General features: G+C 48.5%; 1 protein-coding gene across 1 annotated transcript; it reads left to right on the plus strand.

Moving 5' to 3' along the window:
• Positions 1-5,599: 5,599 nt before the first annotated feature.
• LOC136504926 (probable serine acetyltransferase 4) lies at positions 5,600-6,924 on the plus strand. Its single transcript, XM_066499982.1, has one exon. It carries the CDS (start codon positions 5,676-5,678, stop codon positions 6,570-6,572), a length of 897 nt encoding a protein of 298 aa, XP_066356079.1. The 5' UTR covers positions 5,600-5,675; the 3' UTR covers positions 6,573-6,924.
• The last annotated feature ends 7,682 nt before the right edge of the window (positions 6,925-14,606 follow it).

Here is a 14,606-nt window from a genome sequence, read left to right on the forward strand (position 1 = left end):
AAAACGCAACAGAGGAAAAGTGCGAACGGCACAAAGCGCATGGATGGATGGACGGACAGGGAACTAGAGCAGTAGCGACCTCACGGGCGCCCACTTGCCCACGCGGGGACGATCAGGAAACGGATCGAATATGTGACGGGCGGGCGGGGGACGGCCACGCCCGGCTGCCCTGATCACCTGACGAGGCGCCGCAGCCCTTTCCGTCGCGAAACGCCGCGGGGCGGGGGGCATATCGACGAGACGAGACGCGGCCGGGCCCGGCCCCCGTCGCGTGCGCCCGTGGGGAACGAACCTCATCCCGCGCGACGGGAGGGGGAGGTTTGCGTGCGTCGCGAGCGCTCGGCACCCGATCCTCTCCCTCCGGTCCTCCCCGCCACCGAAAAAGAAAAGAAAACGGTCGCGCGCGGTGCGCCGTGCGGCCGAAACGTCCTATCGCCACGCGGAGGCTGTTCGCCTGGTGCAGAAGCAGCCGCGCCGAAATGTTAAATGTGGGGCACGCGGCGGGCGTGTGCGTGTGCGTGTGCGTGTGCCAATTTTTTTTATTTTAAGCCTTTTTTTAAGAAAAAAAATCACAAATATGTATCTGGAGGTATGCTTTTAAAATCTGGACCCTTAGCTTGGCGCTATTGTTGGTGGCGCCGAGCTTAAGCGCAGACGTGGCGGTGACTTGACAGACATCTTGACGCCGTAGATCTTGGCGTCGTGGTTATTGGCGCCAAGTTTGAGAACAGCGCCAAGATCTATGACGCCGAGGTGGTATTTTAACCCGGCGTCCAACCTTTCTGTCCGAGCCTTCTTCCTCTTCTTTCTTCTCTCTCGGGTTTTTTCTCTTCCCACTTCGCCCTACCTTACGAATCGGCATATTGAACCTTGGAAACTTTGATTGGATCAGTAGATCTTTGAGAGCAAGGTATCATCGCTCCCTCTTAGTTTTTTTTAAATCGATTCGGTATATATTACTCGAATTTTTCAACTTAAGAATCGTCATTACTTAGGGTTTCATGCAATTTTAATATTTATATTATATAACCGTTGGATGTCAAGGCATGGAAAAGCTACCAAACCAAGATAACCTCAGCGCACGTTGTTACGATATGGGTTTATTGTTGTGGATCAAATGGGAAAACCCTAGGTGTAGGGTTTAATGTTAATTGCTTTAGGTTCTTAGAACAAAAATAGCTAAATTGTAGTTATGGTCGGATGACCGAAAATGCCTTCAACCCATTGTCTCTGCCTAGTGGTGTTCCAGTGTCCATGTGCTTTTGCGGCGATCCTTGCAAGGTAGCCAAGTCCGACGAAGAGGACATGTATAGACAGAGGTATTAGATGTGTTCTAATTTTGCGTTTGAGCCTACACTTCGTCAACGCCGCATTAACAAGATTGTGAGGAATTAATGTTTGTGTCATATGACATCTTGCATGATTTTTTTTGTTTTGTAACAATTGTATTTTTTACAGACCCCTCCACCGCCCTATGATTTTGAGCAGTTGATCGACACTGAGATCAAGCCTGAAGACAAGGAATAGATGCAGAACTGTTACGGTGGGAGGCAGAGGACAAGGAGATGATGGAGAAGAGACGCAGAGAGAAGGCTGCAAAAAAAGAACACAAGAAAGATGAGGAAAGGAGGTGTGTTGCTGCGTACAAGGAGGAGAGGGAGAAGAAGCTTGAGCGTGCACGCCGAGCGAAAACAGCGATGGAGGAGAATCCCGATGCCCTGAGAAAGGAAAAGTGGCCTCGTTGCACTTAGTAGTCTCCATTACTTGCTAGTTCTATGGTTTATTCATGAACAATGTTGTCTACTATTGGACTTTTCAATGTGTTGTTATGTAATGCACTTTAAGTATAGGCATGCTTAGGTCATGTATTGCGTTATTTAGTTTGTCGACACGTACTTCTAGTATTATTGTGTTGTTTAATGTATCATAGTATTAGACTTTTCATTATGTAGTTGTTTTCATTATTTGTGGTCATAATATTCAGTTTAATATTACAGACGTAGTGAAATATGATCACGTGCTGCAAACAAAACCTAATGAAGTAGGGCATTATATAATTCAACACACAAAACACATAAAATGACATGTGAGAACATGTACCGAACTAGGGTACAGAGATCCTGAACTAAACTTAACATGCCTTAGTTAATTGAAGCGAACAACAAGCATAAGAAATGATACGTGAGAACATGTACCAAACAAGGGTACATAGTTCCTTCGACTAAACTTAACATGCCTTAGGTAATTAAACCAAACAACAAACATATGGATGTGCCATGTGAATAAGATAGGATCATCCTAGTAGTCATAATATTCATTTTAAGTAATAGTTATAAGAAGTGTGCCCTGGTATTTGCCAATCAAGAACATACCATCAATGGAGAAGACAGGACGACAGTGATTAAAGGCCTCGACACACTGAGGGAAGCACCAGAAAGCAAGGAAGAATATCTGCCTCCCATTCTTCCATGCATTTGGTTTTGTGATGTACTCATAATGCATGCCTGGATTCACCCCTTTGATTACATTAAAAAGTATTGGCAACTACTCATACCCATCCTCCTAGTCCCCATATATCATCTTCCATGCTCGCTGCTTAGCCCTCCAAACTTTACCATAAGTTATCACATAACCTCTATACAACGCCTCAACGGTCCTGATAATTGTTCTAACATTATTGTTGGGTTCTCCCTGCAATATTTCCATCAACCGCTTGGCAATGAGGGTAGATATTAACTGTCGATGCTTTAGTGTCAGCACATGGTCAGCATAATTGTGTGGTCCGATAACTTTTGTGATCTTCCACTTTTTGGTGATATTTTGCTTCCTTGCACAAACCCTCCATGGGTAGTGTTTCTTGTCACACACAATTGTGTAACGGCGCACTGCATATGAATACAAGACCTTGTAAGGTCTCTTTCGTATCACTACAAACGCCTACAATCACCTCTTCAATGCAGGAGGTCCTTGAATACCCTACCCTTCTCAATTATCATGTTAGGGCTAGCCTCAAGAGCTTCTAGGATCATCATCACGTGCTTCTGCACACGCCTGATCGGAATGAGCAAGATCGCTGAACTCGTAAACTCTTGGATCACGACGGCCAGGAAAGATACGCCTCATTATCTCAACATCACTCTTTGTCAGCTCTCCAACAAGACGATCATCATTAGAATCAAGAGTCCTTACCATCTCATATGGCTCCGAATCATTCATAATTTCAATACTATTGGAGTCACGGAATCCATCTTCACAGTGTACTTGCGCAGCAACAGTGGGCACATCCACATTGTTAGGAATGTCTCCTGCAACATAAGTAGAAAAATGAGGAAAGAATGAAAAAAATGGATGTAAGGAAGGGGTAAGCTCCCAATAACCATGCGGATAAGACACTTACTCGGATGATTCTGTGTCAAAGGAATCTCATAAGGAGGGTCTATCATAACATCGTGAGTCTGACAAGCATCTCCAACTAGCTCATTAGGGGGCAGATTGAGCATTGGAAACCATAGGTGCAACCTCCACATCCATATTAGGTTCCAGGACGGGAGGGTCGAAGTGTGCCTACTGACCCATTGGTGGAGAAAACCCATGAGGGATGGGATCAACTAACGCCCGACGCACAACCATGTCTGGAACTGGCACTTCATAGCCGATCTCACATAGTTCTCCCACTGGTTTGCATACCAAATTGAGATCATCTTCCTTAGGATGTTGGGAGAGGAACCTAGGTGAAGTACACCCTCCACTGCAATACCATCATCATCATCAGCTCTATGGCAATGTAGCTCCTCCCGAGCCCTTGCAACTAACTCACTAAATGAAGGCTTCTCATTGAATAACACAGGCACGTTTTGCATCTCAACAAACTCAACATATCCATAGCGATCTCTTTCCACGGTGCCTCCATGATATATGCTCACTAGATTGTCCATCTAGTAGTTCAAACAAAAATTGAAATACAGTTCGTTTAGTCCAAAGTAGCTGCTATATAGTACCTCTCTAATAGATACTAACCAACTACACCCTAAATAACTATGTCACTAGCTATCTAACTATATTTATCTAACTAACTAAATCAACTAGCTATCTAATAACTATATCTATGTACCTATGTCACTAGCTATCTAACTATATTTATCTAACTATATCTATCTCACTAACTAAATCAACTACCCACCTCATCAAATTTACTAGAAACTACCAAATAATCAAAGTAGTACTACAATTCAAGCTAACTAAGTACCTACATTGCATATTCAAAAATTTTACCTGTCCAAGTCAATGCAACGATGCGACGCGGACGCGGACGCCGGGACCGGAGCAGGACGGGGACGCAGAGGACGGGATCGACGACGAGGTCATGGCGCGCTGGGAGCAGGGGCCATCTCGCGGCCGGGGTCGCCGGAGGGAGCACCTATGAGAGTGGCGGACACAGCGAGCCAGTACGGACAAGGCGACGCGGGCTGGGAGGGGCGGTGTGTGGTGGGCGTGGGACGGCCGGCGCTCCGCGCAGCGAGGCCGGCATGGTGGGGGCCGGCGCGGTACAGTCAGCCAGCAGCTACTAGTAGATTGCCACGAAAGGAACATCGGTGCAAATTAATTATATGAGAAGATGGGTTTCGTTCCCAGATACATTTTGGTCACGCTTCACGGACTTGTAACACAAAATAGGTAGTTCACAACGTTTTTAGGTACCAAAAACACGTTTCAACGGATGACCCAAACTGACGACGCATTTCGCGTCCAACCCGATCCGAAACGCAAATAAACGTCTCGACGGAGAGACGACGCAAATCTCATCCGTCGTCCGCAGGTCGCTCTCCACACAAATAGCTGTCGCTCTCATCCGTCGTCATCGGCCAAACAAAGGAAAAAAGAACACACCATTCCCCATCCTCTTCGTCGCTCGCTCCGTCCCGACGCGGCGGCGGCGCCTCCCGCGGTCCGTCCGCTCTCCGCCCCCTTGTCCTCTCGCGCTTGCTTCGCTTTCTTCTTCGTCTCCCGCTCGCTCTGCTGCTGCGTCTCTCCCGTGCTGCCACCTTCTGTGCGTGCCTCGCCGTCGCCGTTGGTCGGCCGGCCGCCGTGGCGGACCTGCGGCGTCGCGCGCCGGCCGTCGGTGCGCTGCTAACTGCTCTGTGCGTCCGGCCGTCGATGTACCTTCTCTGCTCCCTCTTCCCTCCTCTTCTGCTTAAGCCCGCGGTGTTTCTTGCCTCCGTCCACTCCCTATGTCGGCCTTTCCTCAGCGCCTCGCCGGATCTCACGGAGCTCGCAGCTCGGTGGCCGGCCACGGGGAAGACGAAGACGGAGGAGCAAGCGGCACCTGACGGACAGAGGAAACTGTGAGTCTTGTTTTGGGTTCGTTGTTGGAGAACGAAGACTTTGGGTCCGTGACTTTTTTTCGAGTACATGACTCAAATCCTGAATAGGTCTCATGTTTGCGCTGAGACAGTCTAAGGCTGCAACCAGACGCAGGCGTCTTCGTTGAAACTTCGCCTTCTCGGTTGCCTGCCTGGCTACCTCCGCCGCCGCTGGCAGACATGTATATATATAGGAGCGCAAACACTAGCGGCCACACCACAACCTCCTCGCTCTCGTTGGTCGCTCCATCACCGTTCACCAAAGAGCCCAAGACATCCGCCGGCCTCCTCTGCTCGCGCGCCGGCGCCGCACGCATGGCTGCCTGTGTCGACAAGTGGCAACCCACGCACGCCGGCCGCCTCTCCGGCGCCATCTACTGCTTCTTGGCGTCCGCGAGCGGCGGCGGCGGCGACGACGTCTGGGACGAGCTGCGCGCGGAGGCGCAGGCCGACGCGGACGCCGAGCCGCTCCTGCGCAAGTTCTACGGCGACCTCGTGCTGTCGCGCCCGTCGCTGGAGTCCGCCCTCGCGGCGCACCTGTCGGCCATGCTCTGCGTCCCCGGCGTACTGCTGCAGGACGCGCTGCGGGACCTCCTGGCCGCCGCGCTGGCGGCGCACCCGGACGCCGGCCGCGCCGCGCGCGCCGACCTCCGTGCGGCGCGCGACCGCGACGCGGCTTGCGACCGGATGGTGCACTGCTTCCTCTACTACAAGGGCTTCCTCGCCCTGCAGGCGCACCGCGCCGCGCACGGGCTCTGGTCCGAGGGCCGCTCGGCCGCGGCGCTCCTCCTGCAGAGCCGCGCGTCCGAGGTGTTCGGCGTCGACATCCACCCCGGCGCGCGCATTGGCTCGGGAATCCTGTTCGACCACGCCACGGGGATCGTCATCGGCGAGACGGCCGTCGTCGGGAACGACGTCTCCATCCTGCACGGGGTCACACTCGGTGGCACGGGGAAGGAGTCCGGCGACCGGCACCCCAAAGTCGGGGACGGGGTGCTGATCGGCGCCGGAGCCAGCGTGCTCGGCAATGTGCGAATTGGAGCCGGGGCGAAGATCGGAGCCGGGGCGGTCGTGCTGCGGGACGTGCCGGAGGGAACCACGGCCGTTGGGAACCCCGCGAAGGCGGTCGGGAAGAAGACGGCGCCGCAGCGGCGGCCGGAAGAGCAGCCCGGGGTGACCATGGAGCAAGGGTGGTCGGCCTACGTAATTTGAAAGCTTCAGAGGGTCTGGGTGCAAATATTTAGCGCAGGAGATGGAGAGTTTCCCTCCAAAAGATATTTGTGGTCGATGGCCACCGGTATTCTGCAATAGTGCTGCTATTGCCTACACTACAGACTAGTGAGAGAGCTGCATTGCCATATGCCATTGCATAAGAGGGAGAGGGAGCTCAATTAGGCATTGAGCCCTACAGCAAGTCCATATTTTTTTCTGTTCTTTTTTTCTTTGTTTTTCGGGACAGAATAACAATACTATATGCATCTGATAAGTTATCGGTTGCTTGTAAATAGACTTCAAGCTATATTCCTGTGTCGGTATGTTTCGTTTCTCCTCCTATAAACCATAAAGTTCCATGCAGGAAACAAGCCTCTGTCCTGCAGGGGACTTTATAGTTTATATGCAGTACTGCTCAAGTACAAGCTCTGACCAAGTAGAGGTTATATATAAGCCTCTGAACGGATTCTGTAAGCACATATTGATAGTTGAGTCTTGGAAGGGCTGCTTCAAACAAACCAGAGCATAAACTACCGTAACCATATCTGAAAATTGACTGGCCAGCAATAAATCAGCTGTTCCATCGCGACTTGGACTGCTTGTCTTGGCCTAAACAAAATCAGCACTTCAGCAGTAGCATTTCCGCATTTGAATTGAGAAAAAATAAATAATTGACGTGAGGTGCTAAGCATAAAGATAAGTACAACTCCTAGTTGAGAATCTTGGCGAAAGAGGTCAGGGCCGTCAAGCTGCCCCTAGGTGGACGTGGCTGATGGCTACCCGTACCAGATGAGAGAGATCGATCTCTCTCATCCGGTACGGGTACCGGATGTCGAATAAAAGCAACTGGCTGCGACATCGATCTCTCTCATCCGGTACGGATAGCCAACAGTCATGTCCACCTAGGGGCAGCCTGACGGCCCTGACCTCTTTCGCCAAGATTCTCAACTAGGAGTTGTACTTATCTTTCTGCTTAGCACCTCACGTCAATTATTCGTTTTTTCCCAATTCAAATGCGAAGATTTCTGCAAAGTCAACTCTGAGGACGGTACAGTAGTACTGTAGGCTATTGGTTGCTTGGGTGCACCGCCTTGGATTGAATGCTGATTCTCTGAGTTCTGGAGGAATCGAATGCCTTCCCCTCGCCTCGCCGACGAGCGTCCTGTTCGTTTGGACTTGTTGACTGATAAGTTATGACTGAAAATATTGTTGGTTGATTTAGTGTGACAGAGAAATACTATTTATTGACTGAAAAAGTACGATAAGTTAAACAAGCCCGAAGGTGGAGGTCGCCGGAAGGTTAGCATATGTTGGACGACCGCCGGAAAGGAATCTCGGCACACGGCACTAGCCAAGTGATCACTAGCCAAAGGGCGCGCACACTGCGGAGAACGGGGAAAGAGTCGTGGGAAGAGGAAAATCTCGGACCACTTTGTGGTGATCGCTTGATGACATGACAGGCTAGCCCAAACAAAAGCTCGTGGTTGTATGGGCCCTTTCCAGTGCCTCCCCAAGACCCACGTAGCCCGAATAGCTTCAGCACGGGCCTGAAGTTGGCCAATTCATCCTTTTGGCACGGCCGGTCTGCTGTACGGACCCGACCCACGTCGCAACTCGCAACAGAAGAAGCTATCTACGGCGGCTGGAGTGCTGGACCGTTCTCTTCCGTTGGGCCTAGTGGATCGCGGGCTCGCCCGAGACCTGAGCACGTCCACGAGGTCCGATCCCACACTCCTCCGAACTGATGCCTCGTGGTCGCGTCGGCGTTTCGTCATCCACGTTATGACGATCCATGAGAGTCTACGTACAGCCGGCTGCCGCCCGCCCCCGCGCGCGCATGCATGCGGGCATGTTTGGATGCTACCTGGAGCAGTTGCCTGGATATTTGATCTGCCTGTTATTGGGTAGAAAATAGATAACATATCAGGTGCAAACCAATCAATCTATATAAACTTAGAAACTATCAATCAGGACCACTAGATGCTGATCCAATAAATAGGGTGAAAGGGCTTAAGTGCAAAAAAAAAGGCTAGCAGGTGGAGGGCTTAAGCGCAAAAAAATCCCACCTCTCACTCCATCCATTAGATCAACATCTAGTGGTTCTGATGGTTAGTTTTTAAGTTTGTACAGGTTAGTTGGTTTGCACCTAATACGTTGTCTAGAAAATTAACTGGTCAGGCATACTAGCATTGTTTGGTTCAGATACTAAAATCGTGCCGGTGTGAAGAAAAGTGGCAGCCAACGTATGGTGGAAGTGCTTCCTGTTATGTGAATGGCTTGATTAATCCCAGACAAGTTGGATGGGAGCCAGGCGACCGATTTTGTAAGTCTGGCAGTAGCCAACATGCACAGACAACTTCGAACCAAGCAAGAGCTTCAGGGTTTCAACCAAACGACTCTCAGGCAGTACACAGGCAGCGAATGTCACCAGGCATTTTGGGCCAGTTCTTCATTCAAACATGCCCGCAATGCAGATCGCAGAAGCATGCATGCATGTCATCAAACAGGCCGTGCCAAGGGCCTTAATTAGGGAAGCATGCAGCAAGCTTACAACGACGATCAATGCGGGGCGGCCGTGTGCGCTCCGCTGGACGCGCATGGTCAGAAGCCCCGGGTCGGTCCCCCTGGCCACTTCCCCCTGTTGGTGTTCGCGAGCTAGACCTCGCGACGAGGAGAACCGCGCAATTCTCTCTCTCTCTGCGACGTCGTCCTGAACTGCCTCTGACCGGCGAGCTGCGTGCTGAGGAGGCCATGCATGCATTCCTCTGGAAAGCTGGCAGGCCTGCGCCTAGCGGCGAGGCCCGCTCTCTTTGACTCCGTCCGATCCATATGGATGACGTATTGACATGGCACGGCAGCTGGCAGCAGCGGCTGGCCCTGTTGGCCGGCCATGGAATCGAGTCGACTCCATTCGGCCGGACCGACGATCCATACTGAATTCATCGCTCTGCTTGTCGCCGGCCGGCAGCGGCGCCGCGTTTACGGGGCCTCCCACGTGAGGTCTGCCTTGGATGGATGCATTGCGTTGCGTCCTGCGCGGTCTGCGCTCCTAATTAATCACCCTTGGGCTTTGCGTTTGTGCTGGGAATCTCTGTTGCCGTATCTGTATGCTGCCGCGACATGCCACAGCTGCCGCGCTCGCCAGCGTGCGTGCCGTTGCTAATTTATTCATCGGTTTCAGAACTAGCGTTTGGATGGATTAGCGCGCACGGAAGCGTTTGGAAGGATTAGCGCGCATGGAAGAGTCAACTGATTAGTATAGCGGTTTGGTGGAGTGAGATACGGTGATATACATATATACCACCTACGCCTAGGACAGGGAGTACTTATATATACTGTGCTGTACTGTACTCCCTGACATTGGCTATATGGGCGTGTTTGGATGCCGCCCTCGGCTGGGCTCGCCTGCCAGGCAAGCGATCGTAGCCCCAGGCGATCGAAATCAAACGCCTGGGGACGCTGCCTGGCGTCTGAGCTGCCTGGGAGGCAACATCCAAACATGCCCTATATGCTGAGCTGACAATGCAAGTTGTGGAGCTATGAACATCTGTCAATCAGTGGAGTGCTGTCTGCGCGTGTACGTAAGGTTGTCTCTAACCTAAACAATAGATCTATTGTGGAACCCAAACATAAAATAGGTCTCCAGTATAATACCTATAGCCTCCAACAGAGTACCTATATGGAAGACCTGTTTTAGGTGCTAGGAGAGGCATAACCCAAATCTGAGTATCCTTTCTCCTGGAGACCTATTTGTAGAAAGGGTTATCTTTTGGGTTTTATTGTTGGAGAAGATCAAAAATAGATATTGAATCATTAGCCTGTAGTGCTACACGCCTACACAGAGGACAAATGGGTCCTGTATATGTGTCGTTGCATCTGCTTGTGTCGTAGCTGTTGTTGTTCTTGCATGCATATGCATGGGATGCAACTGCAGAGCCGGTTGGGGAGCGAGGAGTACACGTACGTTGTAAACAAACCGGAAAATGGCGTCCCATAACGACCCAAAGAAGTCTGCAACCCTGCATGCAGCTGGTGGTATTGTGGTAAGCTAATAGCAAGCCAGCCAGCCAGCCAAAGCACAACCTGTGTACAGTATGCGTATGCTGCCTTTCTGGGATATTTTCACTTATATACGTATACCTGTATATGGACCTCCTTTGTTTAGTAATTAATTTTAACACAAGAAGAGAAGCTCTGACTATAAGTACTGTTCTAAGATCTTGAAATCAATTTTCTGGCCATACCTTCAATAGGCAATCTATGAGACACACTTCCCAGACTTTAATAAGAGTGTCAGGCCAGGGCAGAGACATTCGAGGTGTAGCAACGTACCCTCTGCAGTGTAGCGATAACAACATCAGCTGAATGCAGTATCATCTGCTTGGGTCCGAGAAGTAACAGTGGAATCTTGCAGGGTCTCTTGCCTGCTACGTGCTTGAATGCGTTCGTTAGACGCTTTGGTGGATCGTGCAGACGCAACGCACCCGTGCAAGCGATTACATATACGGCCAGATTTTTATACCGCCCTGTGCCTTAGTGACCTCTGTTGTTTCTCGGTTATTTTACGGGTCACTCATAAATAAATTTAGCAGTTACCGCATAAAAGTACTACACCGAACTTTTTTTTTCAATATACAAAATAATTCGTCTCTAGCCTCTATAAGCAGTAAGCACACAGCTACTGCATCCCGATTTTATTACTGAGTTTTCAGCAATCAAGCTACTTCTTTCTTTTTGGGCTGGGTTGTATGTAGATTGTGCTAGGATTGTATGGAGTCAATTTTTTTTACTTTGACGATAACCATAAATATATAATAAAATACTTAGACTCGAAAGTCGAAACACAAGGTTGTTGATGTTACCACAATCATCATGGAAGTATTTTCATTGTAGATAACTTTCACTATTCAAAAGTAGTATATTTGAAAATAGCAAGCCAAAGTGGTACGTTAGAAACCAAGTATGTATCAGAAATTATCTACATTAGGAATTAGATGTAGTGTTCGATTTTACGCAAGAGTTCCTCTTCTTTTTTCCCAGCCTTCTTGTCATGATGCTTATAGATGACCCTCCTTAATGTTCTAAAAACGTCCACCTCGGCTTCACCTCCCCGAACGCTCCTCTATCATCATTTGTCGAAGACTTCTCCTGTATCTCAGGGTACCTAAATTTTTGTTATTATTTAGACGATATGTAATTTTGTCATTGGTTGTCTATAGAAAAAGCTGTAAATTCTCTCTTTTTTCGACGAATCACAGTATAGCCACACAATCACTCATGTATGCACGCACACTCACGCTACCCTTAGGCCAGTCTCAGTGGGGGTTTCATCTCCCAGTTTCCAACACACCCATATTTTGGAAACAGTGTAGAAGAGTTTCATTCCCATGAAACTCTCTCTACTCCCATGAACCTTTTATCTTCTCTCTCTTCATCAAGACAGTGCCATGTCAGCATATTTAATGCCCATGAAACTCTATGAAATCCTCGTTGAGACTGGCCTTATAGGTTGTAACCACCTTCGAAAGACCAGTGAGAAAACAACATCGTTAAATCCTAAAATAAATCTAAAAAAAATACGAGCACCTACGTTAAATCGAGGACTTAAATCCGATTGGGCAGATTCCACCATAAGAAACATATCCAGTTAAGTCACGCTCCTTTTAATTGTATTAGTTGATTGTGTAAGATTGTTGTGCCCGAAAATTCCTAAATATCCATGGACTTGAAATATTTTTTTCGATAATGGAACCGAGTTCTGGCCGCTGCACCTTATTAGGAGGGTGTACGAGGCTTTACAATGCAGCACTGAGCACTTAGGCTCACAGATCAACGGAAAAATCCGGACACAACAAAACAGACGCACCAATAAAAAATAGGAAAGAACCAAGACTAATCTTCAATTCTATTCCTAAACCTCCATCCAACTTAGCGTCAGGCAGTTGAAATATAGTAACTCCCTGGTCTCATCACACACGCGCTGATCTAACTCGGCCATCAACACTGCCACCGCCTACCCATTCCCGCTCACACACGCAACCACCGCAAAATACACACGCCTGTGCACACAGGCACCACAAATCCTGACACATGCTCTCTCCGTCTTAAAATAAGTCTTATATCATATTTTGAGAAGTCAACTGATGTCATCTTTAACTAGATTTAAAAGAAAATAATATCAATATTTATATCTCTATAAATTAGCATACTACGAAAATATATGACGTAATTAATCTAATGATGCTTATCTAGTATCATAAATATTAATGTTTTTTTAGTATATATTTGATCAAAATTAAGATGGTTTGACTCATCTAAATACAAGATAGAAACTTATTTTGGGACGGAGGGGGCAAAGTTTAGATGGCAAAGAGACGGCGCTCCACCAAACTTTAGTCATATAAGAGGTTGTTTGGATCACAGCATCTTTGTAGGAATTTCAAACGAAACAAAAACAGAGGAAAGAGAAGCAACCTTGCTGTTTGGAACACGGGAAAACACCCCTCCCTTTCCTTTGGAATATTGTAGTCCCTTCACGTTTTTACAGGAATGAAAACATATACTCCATGCTCTGGTTTTCTGCTCTTCGCGGATGTCCAAGGCAGCATGCTGCCGTTAAGGCGCTAACACAGCTGGGGACAAATGATTAGCCAAGCCGTATCACCATGCAATGCCAGCTTTGCTCTCGGCTGACGTATGCAGCCATACTACTGCAAGCTATATAACTCATGGATAGCAGGTCCTACCCTTTAAAGTAAGAATCAAAACAAATGCATGTGTTACAAATTTGTAAGTTCCAAACGTCATTATGTGCTAAGTGTCTTTGATCAATCATATGCTTTGCAATTCCTGTGTTACAAATTGCTATGTTCCAAACGCCCCTTCCTATTTTTTTCCTACGGTTTTTCTTTCCTCTGTTTTATCACTTTGCTTATCTTGCTTTCCTGCGTTTTTTTCTTATTCATATGTTTTCTATTCCTTTTGCTCCAAACATGTCCTAAGTGAAGAACGAGAAGAAAAAGAACCCGAAAAACACAGAAGAAAATAGAGAAGGCAAAGGCTGATGAGCCCCACTATTCCGCTACACAGCGTCCTCCTATTCGGCTACGCTGCGTTGGCACTACGAATAACCTTTTCTCACCGTGAATAAGAATAAGGTCACGGATGCTAGAAACTCTGGTCTGGACTGTGGAGGAGAGATTATTCCAAAAAAAAAACTGTGGAAGAGAAAAGGTGAAAAACACTGAAAGACAGGTTATCTGCTTCTTTCTGGATCCCTTGTGACTATTATATGCGAAAAAATATATTTACCGATCGGCAAAGGATAATCATACAGAGACGACGGTGACACTCCCTCGTCTCATCAAGGGCACGCTAGATTACTGGCCCCATAGACCAGCTGTCCCGTAGCTGCTGTGATTGCTCGCATGAACGGAGAATTATCCTGTCTTTGCTACTACACATTCGCCAGTCGTCGTAGTATGAACGAAGGAATGATTGCGGCCATGACATGGGCGCCAGAGCAACTTTTCGCTTTTCACCGGCACAAGGCGATCTCGGCCAGCCGCCAGCGCAACCGTGCAGGTTTTCCAACACATGCAACTCCCACGGAACAGGGGAAAAGCTGAAAAGCAGAGCCTGATCATACACACTACTGCTACAGCGGGACGGCAAGGAGAGAGAGAGAGGGACGACCGGACCGGACGAGCAGCGCAGCCGAGGCCCGAGCATGGAAACAAAAGGAAGATTCCACGGCGAGGTCTTTTTATCCTGCTCGTGACTTCTCGCGCTCGCGGCCCCCGTGAATGGCCACGCGCATGCGGCCGCGCGAGGGGGCCGCCAGGCACAGCGTAGCCAGTGGCGGAGCCAGGAATCGGCGGCTGGGTACGCCAAATACATAAAATTTCAAAGCAAATAAGCAATACAATGGACGATAATTTATAATGGTCATATCATTTAGCAAATCCATAATAATAACCAAAGTAGAAGTTCGAAACATAAATATTAAGAAATTTTACAAAACAGTAACGACTA

Source organism: Miscanthus floridulus, chromosome 1, assembly GCF_019320115.1.
Source record: "Miscanthus floridulus cultivar M001 chromosome 1, ASM1932011v1, whole genome shotgun sequence".
Classification (NCBI taxonomy): domain Eukaryota; kingdom Viridiplantae; phylum Streptophyta; class Magnoliopsida; order Poales; family Poaceae; genus Miscanthus; species Miscanthus floridulus.